General features: G+C 43.6%; 1 protein-coding gene across 1 annotated transcript in view; it reads right to left on the reverse strand.

Moving 5' to 3' along the window:
• Positions 1–23632, reverse strand: part of PREP (prolyl endopeptidase) — a 63681-nt gene extending 40049 nt beyond the window's left edge. Inside the window, exons 1-7 of the mRNA XM_081857011.1 lie at positions 23421–23632; positions 17394–17468; positions 13608–13741; positions 11408–11538; positions 10973–11182; positions 8796–8917; positions 570–675 (exon numbers count right to left, since the gene is read on the reverse strand). Of these exons, the coding sequence (XP_081713137.1) occupies positions 570–675; positions 8796–8917; positions 10973–11182; positions 11408–11538; positions 13608–13741; positions 17394–17468; positions 23421–23465 (823 nt within the window). The 5' untranslated portion in view covers positions 23466–23632. The remainder of the gene's footprint in view (positions 1–569; positions 676–8795; positions 8918–10972; positions 11183–11407; positions 11539–13607; positions 13742–17393; positions 17469–23420) is intronic.
• Between the last annotated feature and the right edge of the window lie 212 nt (positions 23633–23844).

Raw genomic sequence — 23844 nt, forward strand, 5'->3', positions numbered from 1 at the left:
CAAATGTTGCTGGATTATAGCTCCAGTCCTCCCTGACTATTGGCCATGCTGTCTTACAGGTCTATACGGGGGGGGGGGGAGGTATTTCAAGTAACTTGGTCCCAAGTTGTTCAGGGCTGTAAATGTTATTGCTGAGACCGTGAGCATGGTCAGCTGGCCAACTGCACTATCAGTTGCTCAGCACAGGTGTGATACATGTGCATCCAGGGACTCAACTCAGCTACCTGACTTGGGCCCAACCTTCAGTGCAGACCGAGTCACATAGGGTGGAATATGTACCAAGCTACCCCTTCGTATGCTTGCATAATCCTAAAACGACAGAAGGAAAATTTGTAGCAATCCAGAATGTGACTGTTAAAGACAAGTCCCGTATGCAGCCTAAGGAAAGAATGTGTGGTTTCTCTGTTTAACAAATACTGGCTGGAGAACAGGGCAGCTCAAGCAGTCACTAGGAACATACCCATGTTTTTATTCTTCGTACAAGATTTGTAACTTCCTGTTATACGTAAACTTGCAATGTATTCGGAAAGAAGTCATTTTACTTTGACATGAAGAAAGCAGCCTCTTACCAGTTATACCATTTGATTCCTTCTGTAGATTACAGTACCACAGCCTATTAACTGGATCACATCCTTCTCGTATGGACAGCAAAGCGTACTGCCCATCATCAGATACCTAAAATGTATCACAATGAATGCAACATAAATATTGACATACACCAAACAAAAAGTTACTAACAATACTCAGAAAGGTTTGTTTCCCCCCCAAAAGCATTTTACAAACCAAAAGCAAAACAGGTGTGTCAAATTATAAAGTTACAAACATATGTAGGACTACAGATATGCTTTGTACAGATGTGTTGGAACCTGTGATCTTCCAGACGTTACTAACATGGCCAATTGTAAAGGGGTGATGGGAACTCAAGTCTATCAACATCTAGAGGGCCACAAATTCGCCTAGTCCTTCAAATCCGTTCCATGTCTGAGACACATACAAAATGTGAAGCAAATGTCAAATTTGGTGTTTTGACTCAACAGTGCATTCTGAAAAGCAGCAACCCAGTATATTTTGATAGAAGCACAACTGCCTGAAATTAAAGCCAAACTAATTTTAAATCCCTCTCATCTATGAAGCCCTTATATTATGGAAAGTCATGCCAAGCTGATGAAGTTGTGCTAAATGCAAAGTGACAGCAGACAGTGTCAAAAATTATACTGGCAGATCTTTATTAAATATATTCACTCTACAGAAAGCATCCTAAATTAATTATATCAACACTTAAATACAAATTTTTAGATGATCAGCAGGTGCAAATATTTTAAAGCCATGTCCTAATTCTTCCCCTTCCCCTGCCATTGTTGGTAGTGTTTGTCATTATTGCTGCGTGTGTGGCTTTGATACCTTGGATTTTTAAACAATTAAAATACAAAAGCAAAGAATATGTGTTTTGTATAACACATACATATTTGTAGAGGGAAGCTCAAGAGTCGAAACATGCTCTGCATGCAGAAGGTCCCAAGGACAATTCCTGGCATCTTTCTTTGCTTTGTTCAATTGACTGGATTTTTTTAAAAAAACAACCAAATACCCTTTATTTGGTTCTTAATTTTATGTTTTAATGTTGTTACATTATTTTGAGTTTTTAGCTGTAGAGATGTGTGAACCACCATGGGATCTCCTTGATGAACGGCAGTTTAGAAACCATATAAATAAAAACACACTTCAATTCTATTAAAGCCAGTGGCTAGAACCCGCTGCACAATTTCAAAAGCAAACTTACTATGAACCCAGTGTCAGCATCGCCCTTGAGCCAGTGTACCAACTGGACTCATGCACTACAGCCCCGACTGGGCTAGGCGAGCTGGGTAGCACTGCCAGAGACCTCCTTTCCCACAGGAACATGTCACAGTGCTGTGGACTCACAGCTTGGAGCTGAGAGCACCGGATTCACTGTCTCAATTATACAGTCGTTGCGCAGCAGCGTTTTGCAGAGTATAAACCACTCGGAGAGCAGCTCTGTAAAGTATCCTCCTTTTATTCTATAACTACAGCTACAGCTATAATACAAAACTATATACAGAGCTAAATATTCTGAGCATACATCAATGCTATACTCTGAGTGCCTGCAGCTGCTCTTAGCAGCAATCTTATCTATAAACACAATCTCTTGCACTCTCTCTCCGACACACTGACTGACTCTCTCTCACACACAGATTCACTCACTTGACTAATTAAGTAGAGAGCAGTACATTGCTCCTCCTCTCTGTAGAGTCAGCAGAGACCTCAGGAGATTCTCAGGAGATTCTTGGGTATGGGAGGGGTGAAATCTCCTCACCCAGCACAGACTGCTAAGGGTTCCCAGCTGGCGGGGTACCATCCCTAACTGCCATGGGGGGAAAGTGGCTCAGGGATAGCCTTCCCTGTTTAGGGAAGTTGGAGTTTTATTCTGTTTTTAATGTTCTGTTGAAAATGTTGAAAGCCGCCCAGAGTGGCTGAGGAAACCCAGTCAGATGGGCGGGGTATTATTATTATTATTGCATCCAGGGTGGAATTCAACTTGGTGCTAGGCAGATAACTCCGCCTATCCTCTCCAGACTCCCTCAGAACCAACTTGAGATGGGGGCGAGGGGAGAGGAGATGGGGCCCAAGTCCCACTGCACCAGAAGTTCTTACACAGGCTATTGCTGGTGGGGCTTGTTAGTTGAATCCTGTCCCAAAGAAGCTTTATATCTTTTTTAAAAAAATAAAAAAATAATTGCTGTTGGGGAGGGGGGGAATTACACGTATAAAACAAAACCATTTCCAGCATTAAAATACAGAGTTCTTTCAAACCCTTAGACCACTTCCCTCCATGGGTTCCATCTTTCAAAGAAGCTTTATATCAAGACACACATTGGTCCATATACCTTAGTATCAACTGCACTGCTCTTTCCCATCCTTACCTGAAGATGCCATGGATTAAGCCTGGAACCTTTTGAAGGCCAAGGAAGTGGTCAACCATTGCACCTTCCCCGTCTAGTACCCAACATTTTGAGTTAATGTCAATATACTACAAACTTGAGAATCTTTACTGCCTTCATCAAAGCAAAAGCAATCTTTGAAACTTTATTTTGCATGATGGCAAACAAGAGCCCCTGACAGCAGCAATTTTGAGCATATCTAATGAGCTTCTCAACATTCCCCGCTGGACTGGTGAATAGTTGATAATAGTTGGCTTAATGCGATTCCCAGAACACATTCTTAATCTAATTTCCCAACACACATTACGGGTAGGGTGCCAATTAAGTCTGTCTTCATTGCTACAGCTGTCTTTACATCAATGCATTTCAAAACTCAAAGGAATTCAAGAGTATTAAGGCAAAACATTATTGACAGCTGCATTCGAGAACTACACCATCAGATATTTTACTGGAGAAAAATAAAGACAAATATATGTCTGTATGTATGTGAGAGTGAGTGTGTGTGTGTGTGTGAGAGAGAGAGAGAGAGAGAGAGGGTGCAATGTGAGACAGAATAGCCTCTTTCCTGCTTCACCTGCCAGCCGCTGGCCCAGCAATGTGCTTTTTTGTCTCTGTGGGGCTGGATGGCCACCCCTGTCAATTTGCATTTCATGCTATGCTGAAGCAGTATTCTGTCCACAGGTTTCAGAGTCCCTCAGGTCCCAAATTAAATGTAGTTTGATTCAGGGGAAGGATTAAATTAAATATCCTATCAATTTCAGTGGAAGAACTGAAATTATACTGTTTTCTCCATCCCTTTGGTTTTTATAGTATTTTTTTAGTGCCAATCTGGGTCTTTTTTCTGAAATACAAAATTAGTATTGGGGGGGGGGTCCCTTTTGTTTTTAGAATTCATAATCACTGTCTCTTGGAATGAAATTCCCTGATATAATACAACACTCCCTTGTCTTCTGGTCTGTTTTTTAACCAGTGCTCTTGAGAAAGAGAAACCAATCAATTAAAAACCTTTCTTTTTTGCAAGAGCCTGTAGCTGCTTATACGCAGAACTGATTGAATCCATATGCCCAAAACCTGTGTGCACTTTCTAACCACTGTACCTTATTAATTACTTCCTTGCCGATGTACACAGCCACCACCACCACTCTTGCCAACTCCTGTATTTGTAATAATCTTAATTTATCAAAACCATTAAACCAGGAATGGGAAGCTACGGCCCTCCAGATGTTGATGGGCCACAACTCCCATCGTTCCTGACCACTGGCCATGCTAGTCAGCTGGGGCTGATGGGAGTCTGAGTCCAACAACATATGGAGGGCACCAAACACTTCAACCATGCATTAAACTCAGTAGCAATGCTGGTTCCTACTCAAACGCTATCATGTTTTCCAAGAGGAAAGCAGTAATTAGCTCATAATGCAGTCAAATGAAGCAGGTGTATAGTATTGGGTGCTACACTCTCCATAAAGCATAACTGGGAAGATCACGTTCCTTTATAAAATAGCTGTTCCAATTATGCTAGTCTGGAAGCCCTGTGGCCACATTCCTAAGATAGATCCTGGGATTCAGAACTACCAAGACGTCATGCTCTTTAACCTGCGAGCTGTTTCCTACCATAAAATATGTCAGAGCACGGTTGCCTGCTCAGTAATTATCACAGGGATTTCCCAAAATTTTTGGTCCCAGGGGCAGGCACAGTTAGAAATCTAAAAAAACTGCCATGGGCACCATGAAATACAAAATGATCTTCAGAGAATAAAAACTAGTGATTCTCATAATCCCTGCCCCAAAGGTCAGACATACCTCCAAACATGAGACAGATAAAAAGTCCCTTGCAAATAAACACATTTAAATAATAATAGTGGGCCCTTGGTAATCTCCCTTCCTCCAGCCTGTTGCCTGTTTTCTGTCTCCAGGACTCAGGATGTTTGTGAAGATTCCAGTGCTTCACAGCAGCTCGTGCCAGACTTCAACTGCTGCAAATCCCACAGAACATTACAATCGAGATACTGCAGCAGTTCTTGTTCTGACTACTGGTATTTGTTTTGAGCAAAAGCACAAAGGTGATCCTTCAGGTCAGCTCATCTAGGTTGTGCAGCAGGTAAGTGCCTCTAGCTGAAAGTGAAAGCAGTTTTGCAACAGAAACCTTTAAAATGCTTCTGAAGCAAAACACACCACCTATACTGCTGTTGTGTTCACCGGTTATTTTTGAAGGGAGTGCGGAATGCAATATCTATCTATCTATCTATCTATCTATCTATCTATCTATCTATCTATCATCTATCTCCTAATTTGATACTTTTGATGGCATTTCTTCTATTACCCCAAGCATGGGAACTTGGTTCTAACAACGTGTGCAGCACAGGTCCATTTAAAATCATCACTGCTTCCCCCACTTAACTCAGATAACACACACATGGCTTGAAATCATTATTCTATAGTGCCCTCTTCTGGGAACTGCCACAAATTTGCTCCCTCTGCTTCCATTCTAAATTATGGATATAGCGTATAGGGGGAAAACAGGGCCATGACATTTCTGGTTTTAGTTAGAATTGATGCAAATACAGACACAGAACATTTGCTTTGGAACAGGGACGGAGGATGAGGCTTGGGGGGGGGATGCCTTGGATGGCTGCCAATGGAATGAAATTTAGTCCCTTCTCTGAAATGTAGAAGCACCATGCTGAAGGAAGAAGTGTGAGAGTTTGGCCTGCTTTCTTTATTTCATTTACCTATCACATTAACACCCTACCTTTCATCCAAGGAGCTTAATGAGGTGTACGCTTCTCTCTTTCCTCTCCCTCCCTTGCACCCTCACAACAAGGATAAGATATAGCGACTGGCCCAGCGTCACCCAGTGAGTGTCACAGCCAAGTGAACCTTGACGCAGGATTCACTGAATGAGACATGGCAGTGGAAGCCCTGCACCAGGACTTCTGCTTGTGCAACAGGGCTTCCCCCCCTCCACGCACCCCCCAAAATCGGCTCTGTGGTTGTCAGGAGAACCCCCAGAACAGTACACAGGGAGAGAAGACAGGGATCATTCCCCATGGCAAGCTGACATGCTTGTGCTGAAGGAACAATCAGAAGGGCACGACACTGAATTCCTCCTTATGTCTCCCCAGCACTAATCTGACCGACTAAACACTAGGCAACCCTGTCTTAGACATGACATCTAAGGTTTGTCATACTTGGTAGGCCCATTGAAACTGATTGATATTAGGGGTGTATTCAAAGTAGTGGTGAGTAACACATACGGTGGTACCTTGGTTCTCGAACTTAATCCATTCCGGAAGTCCGTTCGACTCCCGAAACCATTCAAAAAGCAAGGCGTGGCTTCCTATTGGCTGCAGGAGCTTCCTGCACTCAATCGGAAGCCGCGGAAGCCGTGTTGGACATCTGGTTTCCAAAAAATGTTCGCAAACTGGAACACTCACTTCTGGGTTTGTGGCGTTCAGGAGTTGATTTGTTCGGAACCAAGCCGTTCGACTACCAAGGTACCACTGTACCAGTGCAAATATTTCCACTTGTGCAATGGGATCTCTCTCTCCCCCCCCCCCGTCCCATTCCTCCCTTCACATTCAACCTAAATCTGTTCCAGGGATTCCCCCATCCTCCAGGGCAGATTTAGGGAGGTTGTAGGGTGTACACAGGGGGAAATCCTTCTGCTGATGAGGCATGTTGGATACTGCCAAGTAACTTAATTCCATTAGGTGGAATTCAATGTAGCACTAAGGATCAGCACAGGTATTTCTGCTTGTCCCCTGCATGCTCTTCTGGGAGCAGGGATCTCCCAACTCTCCAAACTATATCTGGGGGAGCTATGGGGTGACATGGGGGGGGGAGGGAAGTCCTGTTGCACTAGCAGGAGTCCTTGTGCTGGCTTCCACTAGCAAAAGAGGATGGTTGAATCCAGCCCATTGATTTCACTCGGCCTACTCCAAGTATGAATTAGTTGGATTATCAGCTTTAAGAGAAGAAATGCTAATTTTAATGAGGAAACAAGGGGATGGCTTTTGTTAACTCCTTTGTAACTCTTTTGGTAACTCCTTCCTAAGCCACCTCTCTTAATTTCTAAACGTTTGGAAGACAAAACTGTCTCCTTTCACGTTGGCTCAATATTGTTTGTTACTCAACCTGCATATTGTTCAAAATGATAAATAAATACCAAACCAAGAAGCAACTTTTAACAACATTTACATAGGATTGGATGGGCTAAATGTTTCTAAAGGTATAAAACTCGACCCCACTACAATAAAAGGAATATATTAGATATTTAAAGGTAGCAAAATCATATAAAAACTATTTTCACAAGGTCATTTACCAGAAACTGGCAGCAGTAAGAGAGAAAAAAGTAATAAAATATTGTAAACAGCAGGCAAAGCTGGTAAATGCTTTTAATTAACAACAGACGCTGGGTGTAAGAAGCCTCCTGCAGATATGTAATCAAAAGTTATTAATTTCCTCAGACAAACAAGCACCTTGAGAAGTTTATGAGCTTCTGTCACTACAGATTTATGACCTCGTTTTATATAGCAAAATGAGGCATACTCCCTAAGTTTGATGGTGAAATGTGTTTTGTATGTCAAAACACCATCATGCTACACTAACACTACAATCTCCTGAATTCCGTGAGACTTACTTATGAGTAAGCACATGCAGGATCAGATTGTCAGGCCATGAACCTAAGCATACTTGTTTGAAATCCTACCAACAGAGAGGATTCATGCAGAAAAATGTTTTTGCACAAACCACTCACCTGCATGCAGAAGGGACTGCTGCAGCACATGGACAGAAACACCCGTATCAAAAACAATCCAAATTCTGGACACATTGCCGGTTCCAATCAAGAGACCCAAAAGCACAAAAGTTGATTTCACTCTCATGAAACAACTGCATTAGGAGGACCATAGGTTCCCCATCCCTGCCATAGAGGGCCTGTTATGGTACGGTGGATTGAAGGTGGACTTGGATTAAGGAGACCTTGATGTGGCAAATGTGATTGTGGTGTATACATCACAGTTATCACTAGGTTTCCCACAGCAAATATATGGAAGTGTGTACAACTTACAGAAATACAGTGGAACATCTGTTTTTGAACGTAATCCGTTCCCAAAGACCATTCGAGTTACGAAACATTCAAAAACTCAATAGAAAGCCTCAAAATGGAAAAATTGATACGGAAAACTCAAAACGGAAGCTGCCTCGGAAGTTCGACTTCCAAGGTGTGCACAAAAATGGAAGCGTTTACTTCTGGGTTTACGGCTTTCGAGTTTTGAAACATTTGTCAACAGAGATGATCGAAAACTGAGGTTCCACTGTAATAAGTTTATAAGCATTATCTGACAGTAACGAAGTTAAAAAACATGTTTCAAAATTCTACAAATGTTAATTCCACCATATTTTTAAAGCTGAAAATGTGTGTGTCCAGTGCATAGCAAACATAGTTTTCTTTTTAATATTGTTTTCATTGTGGTCAACGCCCTTTCAAGTTTTTTTTTAAAGTGGTACTACAATAGCATCACATCAAAGAAACAATGGCTGAGAACAGAAATTATTTTGTTAAGCTGGAGAAAAATGGAAGGGGTGTGTGTAGGAGGGCTCTTACTGATCACCACAAAAATTCATTGTAGAAGAAGTCAAAATGAGTTCTCACCAATATACCGAGTCACCATTTTCACATATTTAAAATAATGTGTTATATATTGGTCCTAGGTAGTGCAATAGAGGTAAAAAGAGGCAGCGAGAAACCTTATTTAACAAAAAAGGATTGGGCCTATAACCAACTTTTCACTTTTATTATCTACTGAGTTTCAAAGAAGGTGAGATGCACCATACCTCAGCTCCACCCATCCATTTTGGCTCATGAGGAAATTCAGCACATAAAACATCCTTTGATTGGTCAGTTCCCAGGACATGATAGTACAACTTCTGATGCAAGTTTGTCGACGTCTCAGTGCCTGGGGCAATCAACATATTTAATTACAGGTATGTAAGTTGTGATTTGTTATTAGTTCTAACAACCTGAAAGTTTCAAAACCTTAACATATTAGAAGCTTCTTATTTGACAAGGTAGCAGAACCAGATTTAATAATTCATATGTTTTCTGGAAATACTAGTCCTTACGACCAAGAAGCTAGATAATATCTACAAGGATAATTTTTATTCCTATTATTCCATGCATTTTTCTTTGCATTACAGTGGTGCCTCGCAAGACGAAATTAATTCGTTCAAGTTTTTTCTTCTTGCGAGTTTTTCGTCTTGCGAAGCACGGTTTCCCATAGGAATGCATTGAAAATCAATTAATGCGTTCCTAGGGAGACCGCCTTCAGACCAGGTCCAGGGACAGTCTGTCCCCAGACCTCTTCTGAAGGCTGGCGGGGGGGGGGAGGACTTTTCTCCCCACCGCCAGCCTTCAGAACAGCCTTCTGAAGGCTGGCGGTGGGAAGAAAAGCCCTTCTCCCACCGCCAGCCTTCAGAAGAGTTCCTGCAGGGCTGCCTAGGCTGCGGATAGCAGCCTGCTGCCTGGGGCGAGGGGCGCTCTGCTTCAGGGGCGCGGGGCAGACATTCGCAGCTTGGGGAGCCCTGCAGGACTTCCCCGCAGGGCTCTCCAAGCTGCGGATAGGGGCAGCAGGCTGCTATCCGCAGCTTGGAGAGCCCTGCGGGGAACTCTTCTGAAGGCTGGCGGGGGAGAAGGGCTTTTCTTCCCACCGCCAGCCTTCAGAACAGCCTTCTGAATGTTGGCGATGGGGAGGAAAAACCCTCCTCCCACCGCAAGCCCCGGGAAGAGAGGAGAAGCTGCGCGCCTTCCCCTCTGTTCCCGGACCTGTCCTGAAGGCTTGCGGCGGGAGGAGGGCTTTCCTCCCCACCGTCCAACATTCAGAATGCTGTTCTGAATGTTGGCGGTGGGGAGGAAAAACCCTCCTCCCGCCGCAAACCCCGGGAAGAGAGGTGAAGCTGCGCGCCTTCCCCTCTGTTCCCGGACCCGTCCTGAAGGCTTGCGGCGGGAGGAGGGCTTTCCTCCCCACCGCCAACATTCAGAATGCTGTTCTGAATGTTGGCGGTGGGGAGGAAAGCCCTCCTCCCGCCGCAAGCCTTCAGGACAGGTCCGGGAACAGAGGGGAAGGCGCGCAGCTTCTCCTCTCTTCCCGGGGCTTGTGGCGGGAGGAGGGTTTTTCCTCCCCACCGCCAACATTCAGAACAGCATTCTGAATGTTGGCGGTGGGGAGGAAAGCCCTCCTCCCGCCGCAAGCCTTCAGGACAGGTCCGGGAACAGAGGGGAAGGCGCGCAGCTTCTCCTCTGTTCCCGGGGCTTGCGGTGGGAGGAGGGTTCCCCGCTGTCCCCGGAGATTTCCCTATGGGCTTTCGTCTTGCGAAGCAAGCCCATAGGGAAATTCGTCTTGCGAAGCCGCTAAAATATCGGAAAACCCTTTCGTCTTGCGGGTTTTTCGTTTAGCGAGGCATTTGTCTTGCGGGGCACCACTGTATTTTTCTTTATATAAATATAGCACATTTGGAATAATATGTTCTTTACATAATTTGAGATACGTTGCTAAAGTTACTGTATTTTTATTTTTGGTCTGTGTAAAATGTTATGCTTAGCTTCCAGCAATATGTAATATTCCCTGTCAAGGAAGTGAGATGTTACTTTGGCTTGAAACTTGACAGCATTTTGTGGACAGGTGGACAGGCAGAATAAGAAGTCCCATGAGCCAAAGAAACTAAGCAACTGAGAGATACTGGCTCTAACCAACCTGTCCCATTAGCATTAGCATTAGCAAACTGGGGTCTCCTGCTGCTTTTGGACTACAACTCCCATCACCCCTAGCTAGCAGTACCAGTGACGAGGGATTATGGGAATCTAAGTGCAAAAACAGTTGGAGACTCAAGTTTGGGAAACCCTGACCCAAAATACCCACATGAAGGAAGCAGAGCTAGTAATGAGATAAAGGATTCTAAAGTTAATAAAGGCTATAAAGGCCTGAGGATGAGACGGGTGATTGTATGCCACTCACCATCACTTTTCCCATCTTGCTTTGGGTAGCAGTTGTAGAACATGCCTTTGCCATCATGGGTCCAAGCCATACAACTGAATTTTACCATCTCCAGTGTGTCTGCCAGTTCTTCAGTACCATCCACTTTCATAAATTTAATTGTTACCCAGTCTGACCCACTAGAACTCAAGCCATATGCAAAATATTCGCCATCTTCACTGAATGCATAACCTGGTGATTAAGAACACGCTGTGTATTAGTTTACGTTAGTTACAAACTTTACTTTCATAGTTTATGCTTCTAACACTTGCCTTCACCATATAGGCAGCAGCTCAAAGCATGTTTTACGTTTTCCACAATTTAATATTTTCACACGTAGATATGTATAACTCAAAACAGAGAAATTTTATGTTGGCTTCCAAAATGATGCATTTTCGAAAAATCTGCTACACTGACCTCGCAGAGCCACAGTGCCATCATCAGAAAGTTTATTTGGGTCCAAAAATACTTTGGCATCAGCATCCAAGGAATCTTGCACATATAATACTCGTTGATTCTGAAGTCCAGAATTATAAAAGTGAAAATACCTAGAATAAATGATATAATTATTTGGGGGGGGGGGTATTTTCAACTATAGTATGAGACTGAATACAGAATTATGCAGGCCAAGACTTTCAAGAGGAGTGGCAGATTTATATAACAGAGGAAAGCAGCTTCTTCCTGATGGAAAAAATGCCTCATTTCAGTAATTTAGCACACAATTTCACCCATCAGGTTGCATTAAGTCAACATCAGATTCAATTAGCAACTCACAAGTTATGTTAAATAGTTCATTATAACAGTTAGAGCTTTTGACATTACTGCAGTATGTAATGAGACAAATCATTAAGATTTCTCAGCCATGCACTTACTTAAAAAATGGAACAGAAATCCTCTTCTTCATCTGAATGTCATACTGCAGCAGTTTGGCATTTCCATGCATAAGAGAAGCCCCTTAAGGAAGTAAGTCTAAGGCCCTGAACACATAATACCAATGACATGGTTGCCACAAAGACAAACCACAGGCATACCTTTCTGTATAGGAAACTGTTTGTATGAAGTGTCACCCACATGGTAAACCAAGTTTAATCATGCCAGTAAACCAGGAATGGGGAGCAGGTGGACTACAATTCCCATCATGCGGTGTGGCCAACCATCAGTGATGACAGAAGCTCTAGTCCAACAAAAGCAGTGCGGCCACAAGTTTCCCAATCCCTGTAGTAAGTCTAAACCTCTCACTTCTGTAGAAATTTTGCTAGCTTAGCTATAACAACCCAAAATATATGCAGACTGGCAAATGCATTATCGCCATATACACAGGCAATCATTTATGTTCAACTAAAAAAAAAAGGTTCCAAACTACCACTTGTAAACAACTTTTATGAAATATTCTTCAATGCTACTGAACCAGTTTAAGCATAAGCCGTCATCTGGCTTAGCATTAATGTAAACAAGCAAATGTGTGGGTTTCTGGAGAGGATATCACAACTGCTGTGTTCCTTTCCCGATTCCTCCTGCTGCCACGCTACCCAGGGCTAAACCATGGTTTGCCTTGGCATGTCATCTGAACCCTAGTTAGTGCTTTGTTCTGCCCAAAGGTTTCTCTGAAGTAGTGTAGCACCGTAGGACAGATGGTGAGAGACAAACAATGGGCAAGAGCCTATGGACAACAGTGCAGCCTTTAAGAGCTCATGACCTAGTTGGGCTCCAATTCTGGCTCTAAGCAGCGGATCACAAGATAGCCACATCTGCCAGGAAAAGGAGCTTGACAACTTTGTGGAGTTGGGAGATGAACTATCCTTGCCAGATGGAGTTTTCTTCTTGTTGTGTATTGAAGGGGAGAAAATGACCTCCCCACTTTGATGTGATGAAGGACTAGTAAACTGAGTAATCTTAAATAGATATTTTAGCGTACTGGTTTTTTGTCCTTTTCTGCTTCAGACCTTTAATTCTAAGCCAGGCCTTTAATTACTGCCAGGGATATTCTAAGCCAGGAGTAGCCAACAAGGTGTTGTTCTGATGATAAAGAACTACAACTCTCAATATCACCAACAACTGGGAAAGCAGGCTTGGACAATCCATCATCATCTGAAGGGAACCATGCCTCCTCTAGGCCTTTTCCTGAATTTTCGGCTTTCATTAAAACACACACACACAACAACAACAACAAACCCTTTTCTGACTCTATATTAAAGAAAATGGAGAAGCAGTAAGCAATTGCTCAGTAAGTATTAGTAAACCTTCTCTCACTTCCAGTATTCTAGTAAATGTAAGCAAAGGCAAGAATAGGGCTGAAAAGTCACAGAAACAGACATGTCCTCTTTCACTGCTTGACAAAACAAAAGGTAGGATTTCTGTATTTTCCTTAATTATTGCAGCAGTTGGTCATGAGGTTTTTTTTTTGTTTTTTTTTGGCGGGCTGGCTGTTGATTTTTCTGGCTCAAGATTTAATTAGTAGAAACTCTCTCTCTGTGTGTGTGTGTGTGTGTGTGTGTATTTGACCTGAGAATCACTTGGTGTGAATGCTTAGCACATAATTTATGATACCCCCACTACAAAATGTCTGGCTATAAACCAGCCTGCAATAATCCAAAGGCACACACAGTCATTTACATACCTTTTCCCTTTCTTAAAATGACAACTATACTTGGGGTAGTCATAGAGTTCTGTCATTTGCTCTTTAAATAGTCCCCGGACAGCACACTGCTCAAGAAAGGGTACTGTTATCTTATTTTGTGCCTCGACAAAAGCCTGAAAGAGAAGAAACAAAACATAATGAAATAAAACAAGGGCTTTATAAAGCAACAGTTTGTATTGACCTAGATCAGGGATGGGGAGCTGATGAACTGGCAGATGTTGTTGGACTCTCAACTACCTGACCAGACAGAGGCGGAATAGCCCATGATCACAGGTTAGGAGTACAACATCTGAGGGTCACAGGTCCTGCCCCTCCCCCTCCCCCAGTCTAGAGAGTGCAATGATTTGGATGCAACTTCATAACAGTCTTAGAGTAGAACTGAGCATACCACAGACATTATTTCAGGAATGCTGCTGCTCGTTTCATTAAGTGGCAATGGCACATAATAACATGATAACTAAAGTGGCTTTCTAATATTCAAAACATGATAGCAATCTGTCCAGTCCTACTATTACTGACTTTTAATTTCAGCATCCTGCATTAAAAGGGGGAGGGACTTTTGAGATGGATTCTTCTTGAGAGATAAGTCTACAGTCTGCCAACTTGCTTTGCAGGTCATCAAAGGATTCTCTCAAGCAGCTTTCGGATGAAACCACTTCATACATTCAAACACAGAAAGAGGTAACTATTTTACCACTTGGTCACCACACCCTGACTGAACAAGTCAAAAAAGCAGGTCATCACAGGTATGAGTCCTGATGAGCTTTATGGGTCTCTTTGATCTAAATGCAAACTCTCTCATTTGGTGTTTAAACCAAATTGCCAAGATGCCATGAAGACAAACAGTTCAGCCACCACTGAAGCGATATATGAACAGTAAAGTGAAGCACTTTAGTTCCAAGATTAACGCGAAGGCAGATTACTGCTGCTTGAATGGTATAAATGGATGGCTTAATAAATGAGCCAATATAACTGTTGGTGAAAAAGTTGCAAGAATCTCTATAGCAAAGCTGGGCTATAGCTTTTGTGCAGGCTGATCCCGTGTATGCCAACAGGATAGAAAGGCCATTCCAATGAAAATTTACTCAGAAGTAAGTTCTGCTGAATGTAATAAGGCTTAGTCCCAAGTGAGTGAATGCTGGTTTGCATCAATACAAGCAGATTCTAGTTTGCGGAATGCTCTCCCCAGGGAGATTCACCTGGCACCTTCATTACATTATCTTTAGATGTCAGCGGAAAACATTCTCCTCTTCTCCCAGGCTTTGGCTAATTAAACAACCTATGGTCTTTAAACTGGGGCAAGGTGGGTATTGTTTTGTTTGCTATTATGTTACATATTTTTGTGGTTTTTATATTGTAAACCATCCTATGATCCTCAGATGAAGGGTTGTACTGTATTGAAATTTAATAATAAAAAATTAGCTATAAATTTAGCAAAGAGAAACAGAGAATAAAAGGACCAGAAGGGGACATAATCTATTAGCTCTGATAAAACAAATGAGTACTTTCTGCAAACTACTCCATAGCATTAAACAAAATCAATTTATTTTAACAGCTCACCAGAGAGAACAGTATTACTGTTCCAGTTCAAGGCCTCAAATAAAGTCATAAAGGTAAATTTCAAACAATTTTCTGCAATAATGAGACACAAAACGCATGTGAACCTGTGAACTGAAAATGATGAACAGCCAAATGTTTGATACTTTTAATACAAGCAATGGAGTGTATCAGGGTTCAGTTTAAGCACGTTGCACACCAAGAGTTCAAGGTTCACAGAAATATTTTGATTCAAGGTGATTAACAGCCCCTCTCGCAAATGCACTCTACCTATCCTTGAAACTAATCAAAACATACTTGAGCCTGGTTGAGACATAATGGGGCCAACCTCTTAAGAGCTTGGGTATGAAGACTTAGGCTTCTCCCCTGTCCAGTGTGACATTCCCAGCATTATCCATTGTTTAGTAATGTGTTTGTATGGTTAATCCTAACAAGCTTTCTCCTTAAAGGTTTGCAAATGCTGTTCAAACCCAGATTATGAGAACAGTATTGGTTCATGCTGGTGCAGATGCAATACTAAATCACAGCTAAGGCTGTATAGAAAGGGAAAGAGAATTTGCACTGGAGAGGTGACAATGGTAAGGTGGGGGGTAATGTCCACAAGCTCATACCCAAATATCTTAACTGTTGCTAAATGATTAAAACTACTACATCTGCACTGCTTTGTAAGTATCCTGTCTATGGCTTGTACTTATATATTATATACTTATATAAAATATACCTTAGTATATTTTAAATATCATTTATTTGTGAAGATCATGCACGTGCCAACTTTGTCACTTACTCATGTAAACTTCCTTTCTGTTTTCCAGCGCATGCACAAAATTTGACCCATTTCACCCAGGCAGCTCCCACCTTCCATAAACCGACATGGATCCTGAGCAAGGTCCTTTCTTTAAGAAGTTTGTAAAGTCACCGCATGCAGAAGCCTCTAGGGGGCATACAACCGCTTAGCTCAAGCCACTGCATCTTCCAAGCCAAAAATCTCACCCTTCAGCCATGCCCACAAGTGATCATAGAAGAAACGTCAAGCCCAATGCTACGTAACAGTGTCATAGCTTATACAGATCAATATGTAACATGGATGTTACTGGATGTAACAGTAAGTCAGAAAGTATTCTTCGTTTTAACCACAGCATGCACAAAGAAACGTAGATTTCAGATCGTGCCTTGTTTAGAGAGAGAAACAAGCTACAAACTCTGGTTCAGAAACAACACTAAACCATTTGCTCCATGGTTTGTTTCCCTGCAGAGGGGAGCAAAGTGCAAGAGCTCAGGCTACATGTACCAATGTGAAACATTTGCACATTAAGGCTGGAACAAACTGTATCTTGAGCACTCCCACTACATGTGAATATGGCCATTGAGTCATACCACTGTTCCACCGAGTCTAGTTCAGTATTGCCTACACTGACTGGGAGTGGCTCTCCAGGGTTTCAGATAAGTCTTTTCCAGTTCTACCTGGAGATACCAGGGATTGGACCTAGGACCTTTGCTCTCTCAATGACATTTGATCCTCCCCTAATATTTTTAAATGGAGATGTAGTGAATAGAACCTGGTGCCTTCTACAAGCAAAGCATGTGCTCCATCACTGAGACTTTCAGTCCCATCCCATCTTTTCAGCCGGAGCACCGAACCCGAGACCACTGCATCCAAAGCTTGTGCTCTGACCATGAGCTGTGAGACATACAGTCTAGGGAAGCCACCCCACTGTAAATACTAGGGGTCCTGAACCAGGGACTTGTGTCATTCAAACATTTCTACCCTGCACAACTAACAAAAACATTACAGTGGTACCTCGGGTTAAGAACTTAATTCGTTCTGGAGGTCCGTTGTTGACCTGAAACTGTTCTTAACCTGAAGCACCACTTTAGCTAATGGGGCCTCCCGCTGCCGCCGCACCGCGATATCTGTCCTCATCCTGAAGCAAAGTTCTTAACCCGAGGTACTATTTCTGGGTTAGCGGAGTCTGTAACCTGAAGCATCTGTAACCCGAGGTACCACTGTACTCCAATCACAGCAATTGCCTGTGGACCAGTAAGACTTCCTACAAACACAAACCTTTCTGGTGTAAGATGATCATTAGCAGAAAACTAGTTTTTGCCTGATGTTTTACCTGAGACTAGTATCACATTTGAACACACTATGCACCTCTACATTGCAAAGGCACTTGCCCCAAGATGTCCAGAATTATAAGAAAGGCTCACCTTTGTTTGCTCACTATCAGGATCTTCAAGCCATCTGTATGGATCACATATTTTACAGCCATGATAGTCGTCCACCTGATTTTAAAATATACAGAGAGAGATTTGTTTTTTAAAAGATTGCTTTACAATCACTTTATTAGTGGCATTAAATAAGCTATTACAGCTTAATACACTGCTGAAAACTGGAGGATGCAATAGGCAACTAATTTCATCAAGCTGCCCTGACAGCAGAATAATAGTCTCTTCCAAACAAATGAAGTTAATCAAGCATAACCAACCCGGAGAATTCATGTGCCGATGTAGTTTTGGACCTTCTGTTTTTATTAACAAAAGAGAGAACTCTTAGCCACTGATTATAACTTGGCATGGGAAAAAGATGGGAAATGAAGATCAATACAGTGGACCCTCCGGATACGAACTTAATTCGTTCCGGGGCTCCGTACGTACCTGAAAAGTCCGCATCTAGAGGAGCCACTTTCGCAACCCGAAAGTTACATTACCCAAACGTAACGTAACCCGAGGGTCCACTGTACTATTAAGGGCTTCTAAAAACACAACAGCAGTTTGGAACAAAACCCAAAGATAGGACTTCTGCAATCACTATACTGAAGCCACAGGTGTCTCCTTGGATATACTGTATGGCTTTTCACTCCCTAACTAGCTGCCTATTGTGCTCTCAACACAGTAGACATGTTCAGGGATTTCTAATTCCAGAAATGAGTCACACTTGCTGGAACAGGACATTTGGGTGCATCTGCAAGGGAAAATGCTTGTGCTCTTGGTTTGGTGCTATAGCACTAAACAGCAAGCACTAGAAGGATTCAGGTATCATAGCAGTCTGAAAGGACATTAGGCAGGGATGGGGACTCCAAATGTTGCTGGGCCAAAACTCCCATCATCCTCATGGGAGTTGGAGTTGAGCAATATCTGGAGAGCAAGTGGTTAACCACTCATGTTTTAGGTGGATGTCAGCACCTGAACTTGGGAGAACGTCCTCCATGCAAAGCCTATACATGTGGCTCTCCAGATTGGACTCCCAACTTCCATCATATTAAAAGCTAGTACTTCAGTGAGGGAAGATATATCTAGCCTAAAGAAATGAGCAACATTCCGTTAACAGGTTATAAAAGACTGCAGTATGGCTGGAAGTTCTTTTGTTGCTAGTGAAATTCTACTACGTAAAACTCTGGGAGGGACTTCTGAACAATATCAGCAATTTTATTTACAAAAGGCATTTGGAATGTTTGTTACCAGCACAGGGCAGAGCAAGCTTGACCCTTCTCTGCCTAATGAAATATTTTATTAAAAGTATTATTTTCTGTAGCCTAATAACCTGAGAATGTTATAATTGGAACAGTCACAGATTTTAAGAAATGGGGAGTACAATTAAATCTATAATTTAAAGGCTGGTCAAATTCTTTGGTTATTTTATGATTTTTGTTTTCCTTCATACAAGGCACTGCTTTTTCCATATCATGGAAAAGTAAAGCTGTTAACCCCCTTCATGGATCACTGCCTTGTCGTGGCGAAGGGGCTTGAATAACTCAGAGAAGCTGTGAGCTATGTCGTGCAGGGCCACCCAAGATGGACAGGTCATAGTGGAGAGTTTTGACCAAACGTGATCCACCTGGAGCAGGAACCGGCAAGCCACTCCAGTATACCTGCCAAGAAAACTCCATGGACAAAGACAACAGGCATATAAAAGTTATGACGCTGGAAGATGAGCCTCTCAAGTCGGAAGGCGTCCAACATGCTACTGAGGAAGAGCGGAGGACAAGTACAAGTAGATTCAGAGCTGATGAAGCGGCTGGGCCAAAGCCAAAAGGACGCTCAGTTGCGGATATGCTTGGAAGCGAAAGGAAAGTCCAATGCTGTAAAGAAAAATATTGCATAGGAACCTGGAATGTAAGAACCATGAACCTGGGTAAGTTGGAGGTGGTCAAAAATGAGATGGCAAGAATAAATATTGACATCCTGGGCATCAGTGAACTAAAATGGACGGGAATGGGCGAATTCAGTTCGGACAACCATCATATCTACTACTGTGGGCAAGAAACCCGTAAAAGAAATGGAGTGGCCCTCATAGTCAACAAAAGAGTGGCGAAAGCTGTACTGAGATGCAATCTCAAAAATGATAGAATGATCTATATACGAATCCAAGGCAGACCTTTTAACATCACAGTAATCCAAGTTTATGCACCAACCACTAGTGCTGAAGAAACTGAAATTGAGCAATTCTATGAAGACTTACAACACCTTATAGAAATGACACCAAAGAAGGATGTTCTTCTCATTATAGGGGATTGGAATGCTAAAGTAGGGAGTCAAGAGATAAAAGGAACAACTGGCAAGTTTGGCTTTGGAGTTCAAAACGAAGCAGGGCAAAGGCTAATAGAGTTCTGCCAAGAGAACAAGCTGGTCATCACAAACACTCTTTTCCAACAACACAAGAGACGACTTTACACATGGACATCACCAGATGGGCAACATCGAAATCAGATTGATTATATTCTCTGCAGCCAAAGATGGAGAAGCTCTATACAGTTAGCAAAAACAAGAGCTGACTGTGGCTCAGATCATCAGCTTCTTATAGCAAAATTCAAGCTTAAACTGAAGAAAGTAGGAAAAACCACTGGGCCGGTAAGATACAATCTAAGTCAAATCCCTTATGAATACACAGTGGAAGTAAGGAACAGGTTTAAGGATTTAGATTTGGTGGACAGAGTGCCTGAAGAACTGTGGATGGAGGCTCTTAACATTATACAGGAGGCAGCAACTAAAACCATCCCAATGAAAAGGAAATGCAAGAAAGCAAAGTGGCTGTCCAACGAGGCCTTACAAATAGCGGGGAAGAGAAGGCAAGCAAAATGCAAGGGAGATAGAGAAAGATACAGGAAATTGAATGCAGATTTCCAAAAAATAGCAAGGAGAGACAAGAAGGCCTTCTTAAACGAGCAATGCAAAGAAATAGAGGAAAACAACAGAATGGGAAAAACCAGAGATCTGTTCAAGAAAATTGGAGATATGAAAGGAACATTTCATACAAAGATTACCATAATAAAAGGCAAAAGTGGAAAGGACCTAACAGAAGCAGAAGACATCAAGAAGAGGTGGCAAGAATACACAGAGGGATTATACCAGAAAGAAATGGATGTCTCGTATACCCCAGGTAGTGTGGTTGCCGACCTTGAGCCAGACATCCTGGAGAGTGAAGTCAAATGGGCCTTAGAAAGCACTGCTAATAACAAGGCCAGTGGAAGTGATGATATTCCAGCTGAACTATTTAAAATTTTAAAAGATGATGCTGTTAAGGTGCTACACTCAATATGCCAGCAAATTTGGAAAACTCAGCAGTGGCCAGAGGATTGGAGAAGATCAGTCTACATCCCAATCCCAAAGAAGGGCAGTGCCAAAGAATGCTCCAACTACTGCACAATTGCACTCATTTCACACGCTAGCAAGGTTATGCTTAAAATTCTACAAGGCAGGCTTAAGCAGTATGTGGACCGAGAACTCCCAGAAATGCAAGCTGGATTTCGAAGGGGCAGAGGAACCAGAGACCAAATTGCAAACAAGCGCTGGATTATGGAGAAAGCTAGAGAGTTCCAGAAAGACATCTACTTCTGCTTCATTGACTATGCAAAAGCCTTTGACTGTGTCAACCACAGCAAACTATGGCAAGTTCTTAAAGAAATGGGAGTGCCTGATCACCTCATCTGTCTCCTGAGAAATCTCTATGTGGGACAAGAAGCTACAGTTAGAATTGGATATGGAACAACTGATTGGTTCAAAATTGGGAAAGGAGTACGGCAAGGCTGTATATTGTCTCCCTGCTTATTTAACTTATATGCAGAATTCATCATGCGAAAGGCTGGGCTAGATGAATCCCAAGCCGGAATTAAGATTGCCGGAAGAAATATCAACAACCTCAGATATGCAGATGACACAACTTTGATGGCAGAAAGTGAGGAGGAATTAAAGAACCTTTTAATGAGGGTGAAAGAGGAGAGCGCAAAATATGGCCTGAAGCTCAACATCAAAAAAACGAAGATCATGGCCACTGGGCCCATCACCTCCTGGCAAATAGAAGGGGAAGAAATGGAGGCAGTGAGAGATTTTACTTTCTTGGGCTCCATGATAACTGCAGATGGTGACAGTAGTCACGAAATTAAAAGACGCCTGCTCCTTGGGAGAAAGGCGATGGCAAACCTAGACAACATCTTAAAAAGCAGAGACATCACCTTGCCCACAAAGGTCCGTATTGTAAAAGCCGTGGTTTTCCCAGTAGTGATGTATGGAAGCGAGAGCTGGACCATAAAGAAGGCTGATTGCCGAAGAATTGATGCTTTTGAATTGTGGTGCTGGAGGAGACTCTTGAGAGTCCCATGGACTGCAAGAAGATTAAACCTATCCATTCTTAAGGAAATCAGCCCTGAGTGCTCACTGGAAGGACAGATCGTGAAGCTGAGGCTCCAATACTTTGGCCACCTCATGAGAAGAGAAGACTCCCTGGAAAAGACCCTGATGTTGGGAAAGATGGAGGGCACAAGGAGAAGGGGTGACAGAGGATGAGATGGTTAGACAGTGTTCTCGAGGCTACGAACATGAGTCTGACCAAACTGCGGGAGGCAGTGGAGGACAGAAGTGCCTGGCGTGCTCTGGTCCATGGGGTCACGAAGAGTCGGACACGACTAAACGACTAAACAACAACAACAAAGCTATTAACAGGTATTGTTTGTCAACCTTCCAGTTAAGATTTGCAACACAAAACTACAAGAACATGGTAAGCGGGGTGTGGGTGTACAAGCTTCCAAATTAACAGAACTTGTGCTACAAAGAATTAAGAGGTAGTCTCTCTAGACCAGGGCTGAGAATCTTTGGTCTGCAAGATCCAATTCCCATCAGTCCCAGCCAGCAGGGCAAATGGTCAGGAATCACATGACTTGTAACAAAATATTCATCTTGAGGGTCACAGCTTCCAACACCTGCTCTAAATCAGGGCTCGCCCACACTTCTGCTTGTGCCATGCCTAGAAAGCATGTGTCCGAGGAGTTTCCTGATTGCCCCACGCTTCCTAGGCACAGATTGGAGTGGTTTTCCCCTTGCCCTGCTCCTTTCCAAGGGAAAACCTGAACAAAAACCTGAACTGCCATTTACTCTGATGGAGTGCTGAAGTTTGGTTTTCACGGGGGGGGGGGGCAGCAGGACAAGAGGAAGTGTGGGTTAAGTCCTTTATTTTCTGCTTGCAAGGAAACACCATCTGTTTCTTTTAGAGATTTATACACGGCTTGATTTTCAGAATTCCCAAGCGGCACTATCCATACACCAGCCCCAACTGCACAACCATTCCTTCCGCCTCTAAAGTTCTGTAATTTTATTATTCTCACCCAGCCCATTGTGCACCCTCAGTGGAGAGCCACTGTGCTGCACAAAGCTATTTACAGGGCATATACAGGCAAGCCAATCTGGTTACTGGCCAATCTGATTTGAGGAAATTATGCCTTCCTGCTTGAGCAACAGGTGCTTGTTTTTGGGGCTCGTAGATTGTGCAAGACAAAAAAATGTGCCAACATTAAACTTCTGCAGCTCACGCTGTGTCGTTGGGTGGCAAAAGTGGCCCCCGATCCTCTCCAGGCATACCCACACCTGCCGAAATAACCCACGGCGGCCGTCCCCAGCAACCTCCACACCCTCAAGTAGTGGAGAGAGGCAGGAGATAAACGACACCGGTGGTTTGAGACCAAACCGGCCAGGTTGGAAAGACTGGTGTGTGGATGGGTGTGCAAAGGACACGGCCCTGCATCACACCTGCACCCAGCCCTCCAAACACCTCTATTTCCGCATCAGGCTTGACGGGGAAAGTCCGCAGGGTGTGATAGATGCGGGAAGCCTTTCCACACCGGGGCCGAGGAGGATGCGAGGAGGCAGGAAGCCACCGGGTCCCGGAAGCTGCCCTAAAGACGGGAGCTGCCCGGGACTCCTGGGGGGGATCCGGGGGCGGGAGGTGGGGGCCAGGGAGCTACTCACGGATGTCTCTTCGCGGTACACCTCGGGGTACTGGAAAAGCTGCATGCTGCTGCTGCTGCTGCTGGCGGCGGCGGGTTGCGGGGAAAGGCAGGCGCCGTGGCGGAGCAGGCGGCAATGGGGCGGCGTGCAGGAAGAGGAGGGGCGCGGTGGGGCGAGGCGCCGCTCGGCTTCCCCTTCAGCCGAAGACAGGCGGGCTGGAGCTCCGCCGCCGCCGCCGCAGCCGCGAAATGGCCCTCCCACTCGCCGGCGAGGAGCTGCCACCTCCGGCAAGAGGCAAGAGAGGCGAGCGGAGCAAGCAAAGGAGGCCGCGCGGCTCCCCCTGCAGTAAAGCGCCAGCATGGCCGATGCCGTCCATGCATTCGAAGCTGGGCTTTCTCCCAAGGCATTCTGGGAACTGTAGTTTAGTCCCTCAGAGACCGGCCGC

Source organism: Podarcis erhardii (assembly GCF_964252035.2).
Source record: "Podarcis erhardii genome assembly, chromosome: 3".
Taxonomy (NCBI): domain Eukaryota; kingdom Metazoa; phylum Chordata; class Lepidosauria; order Squamata; family Lacertidae; genus Podarcis; species Podarcis erhardii.